General features: G+C 40.8%; 1 protein-coding gene across 6 annotated transcripts; it reads right to left on the minus strand.

The window, feature by feature from the left end:
• Positions 1–2,124: 2,124 nt before the first annotated feature.
• Positions 2,125–14,174, minus strand: esrp1 (epithelial splicing regulatory protein 1). Of its 6 annotated transcripts, none has more exons than XM_031299187.2 (16): positions 13,807–14,173; positions 13,226–13,384; positions 12,983–13,099; positions 12,525–12,636; positions 11,867–12,010; positions 11,200–11,254; positions 10,891–10,998; positions 10,622–10,754; positions 10,441–10,483; positions 9,393–9,712; positions 8,264–8,488; positions 7,920–8,172; positions 6,469–6,646; positions 5,257–5,407; positions 4,652–4,767; positions 2,125–3,495 (listed from the first exon to the last, which is right to left on the minus strand). In XM_031299187.2, the coding sequence occupies exons 1-15, from the start codon at positions 13,936–13,938 to the stop codon at positions 4,666–4,668; spliced, it is 2,232 nt and encodes a 743-aa protein (XP_031155047.1). In that variant the 5' UTR covers positions 13,939–14,173; the 3' UTR covers positions 2,125–3,495; positions 4,652–4,665. The 6 variants fall into 6 exon arrangements, with proteins under 6 accessions (XP_031155047.1, XP_031155046.1, XP_031155045.1 ...); XM_031299186.2 differs by having other exon boundaries at positions 7,932–8,172; positions 10,891–11,001; XM_031299185.2 differs by having other exon boundaries at positions 10,891–11,001.
• Between the last annotated feature and the right edge of the window lie 1,010 nt (positions 14,175–15,184).

Consider the following 15,184-nt stretch of genomic DNA (forward strand, 5'->3'; position numbering starts at 1 on the left):
CGTGGATCACTTTGCTATTTTTTTACATTGCAGTTTTCCTCACAGGTCAAAATGCAAAACAGATCTCAGAAGTCATGATCTATTGTAGCATAACCCTGCTTATAACTTTATTTCAGCCCTTGTTTTGTCACAACCACATCTGAGGCAACTGATGATCTGCTGCTGTATTATATGTGATTGTGTTATTCCTGCACATGGTTGGATCTTAATAAAGGCCACATCATCAGTTTGACAACTCTGTAGCAGCATCTTTGGTCTCTGCACTGACATGGGAATGTGGATCAGCCTCACCCTGCGTGCCTGTGCGGTAAGAGTGTATGCAGGCCTCACCCACCCTGTGACGGAATGTTGTTATAAAAGATATTACTTCTTTATCTGCCTCTACACACCTATCAAGTACAATACAGTGAGTCAGCCTGCATTTTTACCTCTGTTCTGTCCCTCAGAGAACCTCAGTTAGATAATCTTCAAGGCAAGGTGCAGCGCAGAAACTCTGGTATGAATTGAGGAACGTGCCGCAAATGTATCTGCCGGAGTTATTGTGGACCTGGACACTATTATGTGGGTGAGCCAACAAACAAGACTTTCAAAGAGTAGCAAATCATATCCTGCTTTATGTAATGTTTGACCATCCCCCGGGATATTACTTCTGTATTTACTTTGGACCTGAAACATCCTCCTCTCTAATTTTTCCACTCAACTCTAATTTCAAAATGTTAATGGAACAACATGTTTTACATAGCCCTAATTGCCAATTAGGAGTGAAATAAGCAATTGGCAGAATTATGGTAAACATAACATATGGTGCATCCTGTTTATAGAGCATACAAGCTGCCTCTTAAACCAAGAGCCAGTAAATTAACATTTATTAACACTGGCACTGAATAATTGAGCGGAACTCAGATGGCAGCTATGGGGCTGCTGAGGGGCTTCAGAACTAATATTTTCACATCATCACATTACAGATTAGGTTGTGTTTAACACCACACATTACATTACATTACATATAATTTAGCTGTCGCTTTTTATCCAAAGCAACTATGGGTTAAGTGTCTTGCTCAGGGACACATTGGTTGATGTATCACAGTGGGAATTGAATAAAGTGAAGGTGACTATTGGCTAGTGGAAAACAATGGCGCACTCTTCAGAGAGATAATGTTCAATCCTCCCTACTAACTACTGTATAAAGACCACATTAAGTATCTTGTTAAAACATGACATACTGGTCCTATTAACAACTAGACAATAAAGCCCTGTTGTCCTCTGAATATGGCAAAATGCACCTTCATAATCCATAGCACCCTAAAAAGGCATGTTTTTGGCCTAAGTATTTTGATGTAACTGTCTCGTATTTTTTTTTCTCCAGTAAATTATGCAAGAAAATGATGAAATTACTTTAAAATCTGGGGAAAAAAAGACCCTCTACTGCTCTCCCAAAAAAAATCTTAGATATGATTACTTTCATTTACTTTTAATGTAATTTTAAACTAAACAAACATTTTAAACTCAGTCAGGATTTGCACCTGACATGCAAAGAAACAAACAGACAAATTATGAAATAATAATGTAATGTAAGTATAATCACACTGCATGTATCCTACAGTGGACATATGTCCCACTAAGCTGCCAATGAGGTGATACAAGTTTAAGAGAACAAAAAGTATTTTGGGCTTTGTTGCATAGATACTAATGGTGTTGCTATGCTGTGTTTTTGGCAGTGTTTTTGTGAGTGTGAGAATGAGTGAGTGTTTAAAAGGGATCAAGTTGGGTGGGGTGCACAAGCTTGTATTACACAATGACAAATCTGCCCTGAGGGGGTCTGACATGGCTTTGTGTGCCTTCCTTCTCTCTTCCCCCTTCCTGCACTCTCCATTCTTCACTTTTCCACCCTGTAAAAAAAAAGACCATCCTCTGGGATAATGTGTTTAGTGTGTCTGAGTGACAATAGTTCCCTTGCTATAGCATGTGTTTGTGGGAAACAGAGGTATAACTAAGGACAGTGAGGGAGTTCCCACAGTTATGCCTCCAGCCATATTCTGTCATCAGACAACTCCTCCTGTGTGTTTGTGCTCAGAGCAAAGTGGAGTGAAGGCAAATAGCGAAATTAAACACCTGAAAGCCGACAGACTTCACGTTATGTTTATTGTTGTTTCAGCATTGCCACAGCAGGACGTCCTGAGCAGGAGTTTAGAGTCCCACTGTAGGAAGTGTGTGCAGCAACATAAAGCTCAAACAGCAACTTTGCAGGGCACAATTAAATTCACAAGATTCATTTCCTTTCCTTCTCAACTTTCCATCCACTCTCCAAATGATTTAGTTAAAAAGAGAAATTACGAAAGGTAAAACACATTTTCTGCATTGCTTCCCCTGACATCAGCGTGGATGGTGGAAAGAAGACAAGGAAAGTGTGATGGACTGATAATCTCTGTGGTTGTATCTGAGTAAAATACGTAATAAAATTTTGTCAGAAACCACCTCTGGCTCCTGAGATTCACTCAGTAAAAGAGCTTGTCACATACTGTAGGTCCTCTTGAAGAATGCAACTCTGTGGTTAGGTTACAGAGAATTGGGACTGTCCTGTTCAAATTTGAGTCCAAAACAAAGGGCAAGACAACATTGACATTACACAACATGGAAACAGATCCATATAGGGTACATATGAAGGTAAGGCTAATGGGGCTAATGAGTGTGAGATTTGTGTGAGATACTTTTGTAAGTGAAGCCTGATGCAAGAATCAGACTATTTGACAAACTCACAGTGTAACATGTTATTATTCAAGATACTGCTATTATTATTCATTTGTAGTCATATTGATTAGCAGTGCATTGATATTTGGCATTATGTAAACATCTTAAAGTTGTACTACTAACTTCTTCATGCACTAAAGCTTCCAATACAATCACTGTGTACTGTATCAAATGTATATAAACATAACAAACTTACAAATGCATTGCATAAACAGATTGAGTATTGAGACATATCAACACAGCCATGCAAACTACTCATTTTTCATCTCTTTCACACTAAAACACACTCACACACTTTCACTCTTCACAGAAAAGCTTACGAAAAAATTTAGCTTGGTTGCTACTTGGTCATTCTTCTCTAGTTTGGCTAGCAAATATATCATCGTGATTATAATATCATAACATGTTAAAAAAATCTCTATAAAGCTTTTGAAATACACACTGTGCAATATAAGACAAAAACTGCTATTTCTGGCTAAGGCCACAATGATTTTGGTATAAAATACATAAATTTCTGTTCTTAAAGATATAAATAACAAATCTAAAAGACTATTTTTAAAAACCTAACAATACATTACATGACATATACATGGCCTTTGTATATCTGTGACCCTACAGCAGGGTCAGGTCCAGGTACTGCCCCGCCGGCTTTGTCATGAGAGCGGGGAGGGACATGAGAGGAGCATCACCGCTGCTTGACTGACCAATCAGACTGCTGCTCAGGAGAGACACGGACTCCGCGGGACTCTGGAGGGGGGGAGGAAGGAGAGTTTGGGGTGAGAGAGAGAGAAGAGTATTATCACAGTGGAACAGCATCAAACACAGAGCCCTTACACCAGCACCAGATGTTACCCATCACCTCCTCAAACACCTGAAGGCTACACCTGTGATTCCCTAATATTTCACTACAACACTACCAAGTGACTGTTCACTAAACCCTGCCCACCTTAGTTACTGTTGCTATGCCTGTTAAGCTTTCCATTCTTGCACAGCACATAATGTAGTTTACAATAATAACTGGACGATTCACCACTTAAAGATCATAGCAATTTTTTTTAAACAATAAAGTTGTGAATAGTGAGCCAGCTCCTTTAAGTGAATGATGGGAGCTGGCTCCCGTCTGACAGCAGAGTTCTTTTTTTTGCTAAAATAATAAAGGCAGAATAATAGGATGATCCTATAACGTATTTGTTCAATATTATTCAGAAACGTCTCACTTTGGTAATAAGATTAAGAGCCAAGCATGGTGAGACTTTTGTATGTTGTGCCAGCCGAAGCTTCTCGCTGAAATACACCTTGGGAGTTGTAGTTAACTTCTCCCCTAAAACACACAATCTTGTATCTTCTACTTTTATCTAGTTAGCCGGACATGCCAACGATTCCAGCTCACATTAGAGCAGATAAACACAGTGTGTGATTAAACCATCCCTTAAACTTTAACTCAGAAAGGATTCAAAAATAAAAATAAAGATACCACCGTCCAAACTCATGAGATAATGGAGAAATCCAAAGCTTGACAGGTCTGCTGTGCCTAGTTATGGTTACTAAGCTATGATTGGACAATCACTGATCAGAGGTGGGGTTTAGCGAATGGTCAATTAGCCCTCTTGGCTATTGTTGTAGGTCATAAATAACTTCTTGAGAGGACAGAAATGTAGCTAGTATTAGATGAAGCACAATGCTGTAAAAGGCAAAACTATTGAAGACAAAATCCAATGATTGATTAAAATCCAAGAAATTTCCTCTAACCACTCAACCCAATCAAAAATGTGTCCAAAATCCCCTGTCTACAAAGGAATGTCGGTGTCTTGTTGAGCCCTGTAACCCCTGGTGAATACCCAAACCACAGCTACACCCACCATCTAACCTAAAGCCCCTCACTGAGTCCTCAGTCAATCCTTACCTGCCTCAGACACCTTAAATACACACCCATTCTTTGGGCTGCGTAAGCAATGTCCCGGTCGGGTCGTGAGCGTGCACAGGCCCATGGGTGTGCATGAGAGCATCCTCGGGGGCATACTGTGTTGTGATGAAGGGGGAGGAATGACAGAAACAGGGGGCTGAGAGACAAGCAACCAAAGACACTAACCTAAAGGCCACATAGACATGTGAACTCCAGCATGGGGGTGAAAGAGTTGTTTATTCATGGGACAAAAAAGCTGCATATTTTTTCACTCCAAGTTTGTCTCTTCATTTAGTATAAACTCTTATTGATCATATCCCTTAGATTCTTCACTCTTTCAAGTTTAAATAAGACTTGAGTTCCTCATAATTCAAGTCTAAGCAAGCAGCAATGCATGTGTGACAGAAAAGGGCGAGTAGACAGGATAAACTAGTTTGATAGCTTCGGGGCAAACACAGTGGATGCCTGACAATACACACCCACAACAGAAGGAGATTTGAATACAACACTTGGATCCTACAGAGAGAGTATTTACATGTATATGAACTGTATTAATAACCACTTATTACACATATATGGTTAATTTGTAGAGACCTGTCTCTTACCTGGTATGCCTGCACTGCATTAATGAGGTCTTTGACTCCATTGCTGCTGTAGGTCAGACCTGGCATGCGAATCAACCCCCCTGGGGAGGCGAGCGAGGAGAGAGAAGAAGGGGAGGGGAAGAAACCTACGGTGGTAGGTGAGCCAGGTGGACTGGAAAAAGACAAGAAAGAAGGCACAGACAGACTGTTACCATGAAAATATCTTTAAAAACGAAACAAACTAAATGCTTTGAACAGGCATGTTCCTCAGCAAACAAAGCACATACATATCACAAGACTGGGAGTAACTTTGGGCGTTGTCTATAAATGTTTTCTCAACGACAGAGGGCTGACCAGGGAGAAACAGAGGTCACAGAAGTTTACCAAGTTCTCTGATACCACAGTGTTCAGTTATTAACTACCCTTGTCCCAGCCGTTCTCCTTGCCAAGATGCATTTTAACAAAAACTGCTCTTCTTTTTCCACTTTGAGGAAGAGTCTATTTTTTGTGAATTTGCACACAATAAAATACCAGATAAAATATAATACTACACCATTGTATTTTTGTAATTATTGCAGTCCAAATAAATTGCTGCGCAGTTCTTTGTGTTATTTCACAGTAAAGATTTGGGAATGTTTCACAAAATTGCAAGTCAGCGACAGAAAAATTAGTTTTTAAAGGGCTCTCCAATATACAAAAATATTATTAGATACAGTATCTTGAAATGTTTTAGTTCACACATGTTCTTCAAGGTACCATAATAATGCCTATGGAAACAGAAGGCGCAGAAAATCAAACATGTAAACAATAACGGTTTATTTTTTTATTCGCATGCTCAGCAGCACACATCCCGCAAGTAAACACGGTCTGACAAGAAGTCCGTCAGCTCTCAAATCTTTTCATAATAGTCCGGAAGTGGTTGATTTTATGTGCGATTACCATGTAAAGTAAATCTGCAACCAAGCACGTCTGATTTGAAAATTTCATGTGACATTTTTGTGGGGGCTGGACAAAAGCAAGCTCTCACAAAGCGATTCAAATAATTATCATGAGGATAATAATTGATGAGGATAACCAGGAGGACTGGTTAAAGATTTGGAGATTACTGAGAGAACTGGAATTATACGTAAAAATAAAATGAAAAGTTTGTTCTAGACAGAGGAATCAGATAACTAACATGAAGGGCTGTATTTGAATGCCAGCCTGTGTCGGTCTGTAACCATCACTTTTTACCTAGGGTAGTAAGCAGCGTAGTTCATGTATAGCTGAGCTGAGGCGGGGTAGTAGGCATGTCCTGGTGGCAGGTGGCGTGGGGCCAGCAACATCTGACCCATGGGAGGGTAGAGGGCAGCAGCCTCTGTAGACATGACAGGTGGAGCGGGGGCGAAGGAGTAGGCTGATGGAGATAAACCTGGAGAAGAGAAAACATAGGGAGAGACAAGATATTTTAAACAGACAAACAGTAACAGAAATAGGGAATGATGACGGTGAAGTCTGGTCATTGTTTGTTTCTGAGAGAGGCGCTCATGCAAACGTGCAAACAATGACCACTATAACTCAGCACCTGTCACATGTCTAATTGATAAATGCACGGAGCCCTCGATATAGCTCATATTTGCAAAATGAGAGCAACATTGCCCTCAGAGCACAGATACATTGTCATAATCCCAGAAGTGGTTGTGACTATATTCTGCAGAAAACAAGTTATATGAAGTAAGACCCAATTTATACATATGGTCCATACCATTTTAGGCCTACAGAATCAGTGCTGCATGAACACTTGCCCCCTCCCCAAATTATGTTTGTGGCTACGTTATGTTTTTACATGGAACAGGGACTTTCTGTCAAACGTGTTTTGCTCAAGAATAATAAAAAATGTAATCTTGTCTCATCATGAACTCACTACCACCCACACATGTCTAGCCTTGAATCCCTGTGCTGTGTACTTTTCACTCATGTGAACATCTGCACTTCATACAAACAATTCACAAACATTAGACCTCTTTTGAATTGCACCTCCGTTTGAAAACTAGGAGTGCACATTTTTGGTGAAGGACTACAGACACGGAGAACATAGCACCAGCGTTCAGCTCTGCCCACCTTTCCCACAGCTCCCCTGATTGGACAAGCACAGGAGACACACACACCTGAGGTGCGCCGGTCTACTGAGGCTAAATCCCACAACCGCCAAGACCAATCTGAGAAGGCTGGAGAGTTGTAAGCCATTTTGACATCTAATAGACTAGCTGTCTTGCTTACACTTTTCCAACCCTGTCAGACCTTTATGATCATGGTGGTAAAGTGTTAAAATTAAGAATGAGTAACAAACATGCCGTTGAAGAAGATGAACTACAATCAGAATGTGTGAACACACGTGAAAAGGTAGAATTAACAGTTAACACGTGAGATTTCTCAGTGCATGCAGATGGGTAATTTAATCACACTAAATTACAAGAGGTCACACACACACACACACACACACACACACACACACACACACACACACACACACACACACACACACACACATACATATATATATAATTAAATCCTCCTGGTCAGACCAGATGTCCTCTACCTCCCACAGTACTAGATTGGAGAAAACCCAGAAACTCTGCCCCCCCACGGCAGGAGACCACCTACCCTGCAGTCCCGAAGCACCCCCAGCTCCCAGCAGCACTTACGTCTTGACTTACATGGCGGCGGGCTGAGCCCTGTCCCACTCCTGTTCCGGGTGTGTGTGTGTGTATGTGTGTGTGAGAGCGAGCCTCCCATCAGCACCAGGCCCATCTCCTCTGCGCTGCAGGAGAACACCTCCACGTAGCGGCTGTTGGCCCCACGCTGGCTGGACATGACATGCTTGTGGAGCCGCTGTGAGGCCTGGATAGCTCGTTCTGCTGAGGTCATCTGGATGAAGCAGTCACCTGATGGACGACCCTGGAAACAGAGACAGTCAGACATTACTCTGCAGCCTTGTGTCAGAGAGCATGTGAGTCTATGGGTGTGTCAGTGCGGTTATTGCATGTACCTGCTGGTTGAGGACCATGTGCACGCCATGTGGTCTGATATCGTGTGTAAACTCGCCCAGGAAGGTGAGGATGTCCTCTATGCTCGCTGTGTACGGCAGCCCCCTCAGCCTCAGGCAGTCCCTCACACCACCAGGAGAGGGCAGGAGTGACACTGTGGGCAGCATTGACACCAAGGGGGCAGGGGCCACGGGGATCAGAGGGGCTGATGAGTACCGGTTTAACACCTTAAACACACACACACACACACACACACACACACACACACACACACACACACACACACACACACACAGTTAAGAATGACATCCTCTACCTGCAGCAAAGACAGTCAGGGAGGAAGAACTGATTTAAACTGAGTCTTTCTCCCCTTTACCACATCATTTTTAAAAACAGAACAGGAAAAAAAGGATACACTCAAACACCATAATACAACAGTTAAAATTAAAAAATAAAAAAATAAAAAAAGAAAGTGTATACACACTGAAACCCACGCAGTATAGGCCAACTTCTAGCAGACAAAGACAAGTCCACGTTGTGTTTAAATGTGTGTTACAATGTCAGACAAAAGCTGGCTTGTTTGCATTTCTGAAAAGGAGCAATAAAACTCCTTAGTCTGTCATACATTAAAAGCATGAGGAGAAGCCTCTGCATATATATCGCTGTGGGCTGTGTGCTTATCAGTCCGCGAAGATAAGAAAATTAGTCCACGTGTGTTCATCTCACAAGAGAGGGAGAAAGAGAGACTAGTAATCTTTAGTATTTGTGTGTACCTACATGCTTAAGGGAAACACAAACACACAGTCCACCTTGCTATGCAGGTCCACACCCATAAGCTCTACTCCAATAATTCCTACAATCAAATGAGGAGACAAGAAACACACCCACACATTCACTCACACACTTTGTTTCTAAAAACCCTCTTTTGCTCTCAAAAATCTAAGAGGATAACAAGATAGAACAGACAAACCTTAATTTAAAATTAAGGACACATGAAGAAGACTTTGTACAAGCTAAAAATGAAAACACACACACACACACACACACACACACACACACAATTGTGCACTTTGCACAATTACACACTGCACAAAGAAGCACACCCACATCCTGGCGGACTCCCTGACTTACCTGTTGGACCTCTGCTGCTGTACTTTTGAACAACTCAATATATCTTCTCCCCAGGATTTCCTTGTGTTTCCTCAGAGCACACTGGGCGTGTTCCTCACAGGCAAATAAAACAAAGGCATCGCCAGTGGGACGTCCGTCTGGATAGCGAACAAATAGGATGCCATCCTTCCCTCCGCTGACCGGACACATGTCTTTAAGACCATCCTCCGGGGAAAAGAAGTTGAGCACCTGCTCATGTGTGGCTATGAAAGGAAGACCTCGCATCCTCACTATGATCTGGTCCTCTCGGGACAGGAACATTGCTACCTCATTGGAGGTACCTGGCACACACACAGGGACACAGACACATCTATTTAACCAGATTTCGACAGCAAGTTTTTCTTCCTTGAGCAGCACTCTGTGATGGTATGGAGTGATTGGAGGGCGTTTTTCCCCCCCTCTTATTCCATAATTAATAAGAATAAACTTGACTCTTATCCATTCATGATTTTGAGTGATGGTCCGGCTGTCATTTTTATGATGATAAACATCAGCATTCTGTACTTAAATGGTAATCTCTGTTATCTAAGAGGGCTTCAACATATGAGTAGCTATCTTGAACTATGCCTTTTTGACAAACTTGTTGTCATCCTAAAAGGCCCTTTCACTATTAATAAACAAATGGTAATGGTATCACTGAGGTTTGGTCATAACTGCTAACTTTGTCAGCAAGTTATAATTTTCCCTTAGAGATGACGAGTGGGCTGGAAAAGTCAACTCCAAAGCAATTATTTAGGATATGTTCAGATCCCAAAAATCAATATTAGAAAATCATTGAATACAAACACAAAACCAAACAGCAAGGCATTTGGTTTTTAAATAATGAATTGTGAGTTGATTCTCGTAACAGGAAATTCACGCTCAAACTACAGCAGCACCACTGAAGAGCTTCAGGACTCAATTTGGTCAAACTATATTGTACAAAACCCCAAACCTAATTTTATGAAATGCCTCGGTTAGTGCTGGTAAGGTAAAATACGTTATAGTAAACTTGGTGAAATCTTCTCACCTCCTGCTATCTTCAGGAAGTCCTCTCCTGTTGCTTTGTAAACCTGCCATTAGAAATGAACAAGACCGAAATGAAGAATTATGGTCACTACAGGTATAGCAACATAAGTGATTAATTTAGGTCAATGTAGTGTGGCTGATTCACTTAATTAATACAGACTGGAAGGGTTCAGACTGGTTACCTCTATGTATCTGTTGCCCATGTGGTGTTTGTGTCTCTGCAGCGCCAGGTCTCTGTGATCTTCACTGACAAAACGAACAAGAGCTTCTCCGTTCCTCCTCCCCTGAGCATTAAGACACAATGCAGCTCCTCCTCTATACAACACAACGTGCAGAGTGTTATAGAGGATGTTAAACCTGATGTCAACAGCAGGTTTCAGTATACATCATGTTGACTGATCGATACAAATCCTCCATAAATGAAAGGACTGTTACTATAGCTACAACATACTTAGCAATGTTGAGTCCTCTGAAGAATCGAGCAATGTCCTGGTCAGAAGACTGCCATGGCAACCCTCTGGCTCTGATCACTGTGTTGTCACACACTTTCTCCATCTTACTGCTACACACACACACACACACACACACACACACACACACACACACACACACACACACACACACACACACACACACACACACACACACACACACACACACACACACACACACATACATTAGCACAGCAGGAGTAGATTTGTAGTTAATTTTCAGAGGCAGAGAACAAAATGTTTTTTTAACCTGAGAAAACTTTACTTACCAAGTGCCAGACTCGAACTTCTCACTAACTCTCTCCTGTGTAGAAAATGTGTGGCCTGCAATGGGAAAGCAATAGAGTTTGGTTTCCAAAATTAGATCTGAAAATTAGATCACCTAACTGAAACTAATTATAGTACTTTGTAATCAACACGGCAATGGTCTAAAAGACTTGGAGTAAAATGCTGACTATATTTTGCATTCATGAACTGAAAATTTTACAGAAATTAACATAAAGAGCAATTTACTTAAGGGCTGCAACTCACAATTATTTTCATTGCAGATCAATCTGCCAATTGTTATCTCTATTTATTGATTGATTGTTTGGCATAGAACATAGTGAACAATGCCAGAAATGAAAGCCATATATTTAAATGTCGTTTTGTGCAACCAATAGTCCAGAAGTCCTCACATTGGAAAAGCTGAGACCATTAAATAATAGGCCTTTTTGATTGAGAAATTACTAAAACAATTAATCAATTGTCAAAATAGTTCCTGATTCATTTTCTGTCTCAGCCCTTATCTCCTTAAATATCATCTTATCTCAGCAGTGCTTTTGAAGTTGGATACTTTTCTGATCCTACCTGTAAACACACAGTAGGCCTTTATGTCAAACTAACTAACATATCCCTAATGTTTCACTTTTGTGTACAATAATATATGGTACTCACAAAATGGCTCAGAAAGCAGGGCAAGGACAATACTGCCCATAATCTGGGTCTGCTGTACTGCTATTTCTGCAGGCAATATGGCTGATGGATCCAGGGTGACTGAGGGGTCCCACATGGCGGGCACATCAACAGGTATACTAAGAGCTGAGGAGGAGGCGGTCAAGGAAAGCAAACAAGGAACAGCCAAAAAAATGAACACAGTCTAACAGTTCGGAGAGAGCAAAAGGTGTTTGTAGGTATGTATGTGTGACAGGTGTAAATGAAAAATGAAAACTGGGGTGGGGGGAGGGGGGCAGCAAGCGAGGCAAGAGACACACACAAAGAGATGTTAGTTATCCTGTTCCAGTGGGTGTGTGGGGTTTGCCCTGTTGGCTAAACACACACACTCACTCACTCACAGAGCGCTGCCATTGTTTCCTTATTTGCATTTCAAAACCTCTAGTCTTGTAGCCAACACCCGTGGCTAATAAACTTCTAATTTGTGTGTTTCTGAGCGATATAACTGCTCAAGAGATCAAGCTGAACATGTGGATAAATAATAAAACAATAAAAAACTGTCCAAAATACAGTTAAACATTAAATGCATTACATATAACAGTGTAGTTCACAGTCATTCACTTGCACACCAAATGTAAACAGGGGACACATTAAAGGATACACTCTGCCATGATGTGTACATTCAAAGCCTTGAGGTCAGATGTGGGGAAGTGCTTCTTGAACTCTTTCCGAAGGTCAAAGAATGAGTAGAAACAGTCTGGGACCAGGATGTTCTGAAGAGGAAAGAGATTAAATGAACGGATGTGAACATGTAGCCCATCAACAGCTGACATTTTATTACCATCATATTACTGTTTGCTCATGCCAGTAGAATGATCTCTGTGTAACACTTCACGCAGGTTTAAGACATGTGGGAGAATTTTGTCAGCCTCATTGTGTTGGTGGTGTTTCATGTGTCTTTAGACAGATTTGCATGACTGTCTCTTTGATGAAGCTCAACTTCAGCACAGTGCTGACACAACAAATCCCTTTGCGACTGTGTAAGCGCTGAAGGTTACCTACAGCACAGAGTGAACATCCGCCCTGGCTGGAAGGCGTTCACCCACCAAGCTTGCTCACCTTGCTCGCAGCCTCAGGGTGAATCACTTGACGGATGTGGAGCTGCCCGTCTGTACACAAACACATAGACGTGCCTGCGCCCGTGCTGTTCACCTCGTTTGTCAGTTGTAGATGAAACTGCAAAAACAGGCGTCAAACATTTAGAAAATAAATTTAAAAGTTCATAATCTATCTTCAGGCAACAGTAATAATTACTATTTATTAAAAAATGCCTATTTCTAGTGACCTCAGTGAGGTTATTACCAGGTTTAATGCTGTCTCTAGACTTGTGGCTGTAAAGACATTATCTGCTCCGGATCTATTGTCCTCTTCCACGCTCTCCTCCACCACATCCTCCTCCTCTTTTTCCTCTGTCAAGTCTGAGAGGTCCGGCTTAATGAGAAGCTCATTCACCTTGCCCAACTGGTTCAGAGAAGAAGAAAAAACATGTCAGTCTTGAAACAGAAGTCTACATAGAAACTCACAAGCTGTAGGCTGATATAATAGCATTAAATGGCTGTAACATATACCTTTATTACATGTATATTAGCCTATCACATTGAAGAACAAAAGCAGGAGTATGTTTAAATATCCTACTATGTAGACATCATTAGTAGAAGATATGTGTCCTCCCATTGTACTGAATAACTTCAGAGCCTATATTCAGCTCATGTCAGATGTTTACTCACCTGAGTCGCCACATTATACATAGGTGTCGTTTGTATTTTAGGCTATTTCCGTTAGAGTTGTTTAGCTGCCCACTCCTTTAGTTACCACTACATTTCCTGCTTTAGAATAACAATAGCCATCTGTAATAAGTACCTAGTCTAGTTATTCGTTTTTACCTTTTTGTTCTTTACATCCACCAGCTGCCAAACCAACTGCACTAGCTCCTTCTCGTCAGATCCCAGTAACTCTCCGCTCGCGCCAGATGTGGCGGTGAAAATCACCACCAGGTAGTCGACCTGCGCCGTCATCTGAACACAAACACAGCTAAAAAAACAAAAAAAACTAATCTAATACTGCACAAAAGTAAAGGACAGCAATTGAAGATACGCCGGAGAGGAGATTACACGCAGGAGCCGAGAAATAAACACCTGTACTTTGACACCTGGGCGTAAAGGTGAGGTCCGTAAATCCAAGTTTCGTCGCGTGTTAAAGTTTACGTGAAACCTCCCGCAGTCACCATCGCGGAGTAATAATGGCTGCACATTCCCCGTTTTTGTAGTGCATGTACCTGTGTGACCACGTGACTCTCTACCTGCCCCTCCCTTCTTCAGGTACGTGGCAGACCACGGAGGAAATAAATATCTGTACATTTCTCTGTTTAGAAATGTATATTGTATTATACTGTGTATTTCTTTGTATAGCAATTTACGAGACCCGGCAGGTAGCCTATCAAAAATGTAAAATGGTTTACTTGAATAATCAGCGTATATTGAAGATCATTCAATAATTTCTGTTACTATGATTTCCTGTTTTTACGCAAATGTACCTAATTTAGCCTAATTTGACACATGTACGAATTAATATATAAAGCTTTATTGCAGACACAGGTCCATATAACACATAATACAGTATACATAGTATAAAAAGGAGATACAAAAATACATAAAAAATTGCATATTAACCTATAGGATACACAATAATACATACAAATTGCATATGAGCCTATAGGATATATAGGCTATTGCACCAATGTCGTCTTAACCTAGAAGTGTATCTATAACAGCTTTTCAGAGGGCTGACTAGAGCTTCAATTATGTGGTTCTCAGACTTGTCCATGCGACACATAAAACTAAACATAAATTGTCTTAAGAGTGCCTCACACGTTGGCACTCTAGTGGACACAAACAAATGACTGGCACTACGCCACCTAGGGACACGGAGCATCAGTCTCATTGCATCATTGTATGCTACCTTGAGCCTCTGCATACTCTTTTTTTTTTAATGATCAACTAAAATGAAACATTGTGAAGGCATATTTATTCCCGCACACTCCATAAAGGTTTTGGCCTTTGTATATTTTGTTGTGGTTGTTTTTATATGACAACACAATGCAACACTATATACAATATATATATATATATATATATATATATATATATATATATATATATATATATATATATATATATATATATATATATATTTTTTTTTTTTTTATTTTTTTTTTTTATATGACAACACAAATATAAAAACAACAACAAACCTTTACCGAAA

The sequence above is a fragment of the Sander lucioperca genome, chromosome 10, assembly GCF_008315115.2.
Source record: "Sander lucioperca isolate FBNREF2018 chromosome 10, SLUC_FBN_1.2, whole genome shotgun sequence".
Classification (NCBI taxonomy): domain Eukaryota; kingdom Metazoa; phylum Chordata; class Actinopteri; order Perciformes; family Percidae; genus Sander; species Sander lucioperca.

What these genes read in the sequence shown, in the direction of transcription:
- esrp1 (XM_031299181.2), bottom strand. Translation starts at nt 13,938, where the DNA reads ATGACGGCGCAGGTCGACTACCTGGTGGTGATTTTCACCGCCACATCT. An exon ending in AAGTTCGAGTCTGGCACTTG is followed by an intron (nt 11,002 to 11,199) that starts GTAAGTAAAGTT and finishes GTGTGTGTGTAG; the next exon opens with CAGTAAGATGGAGAAAGTGT. An exon ending in GCCGCCATGTAAGTCAAGAC is followed by an intron (nt 6,647 to 7,919) that starts GTAAGTGCTGCT and finishes TCTCTTCTCCAG; the next exon opens with GTTTATCTCCATCAGCCTAC.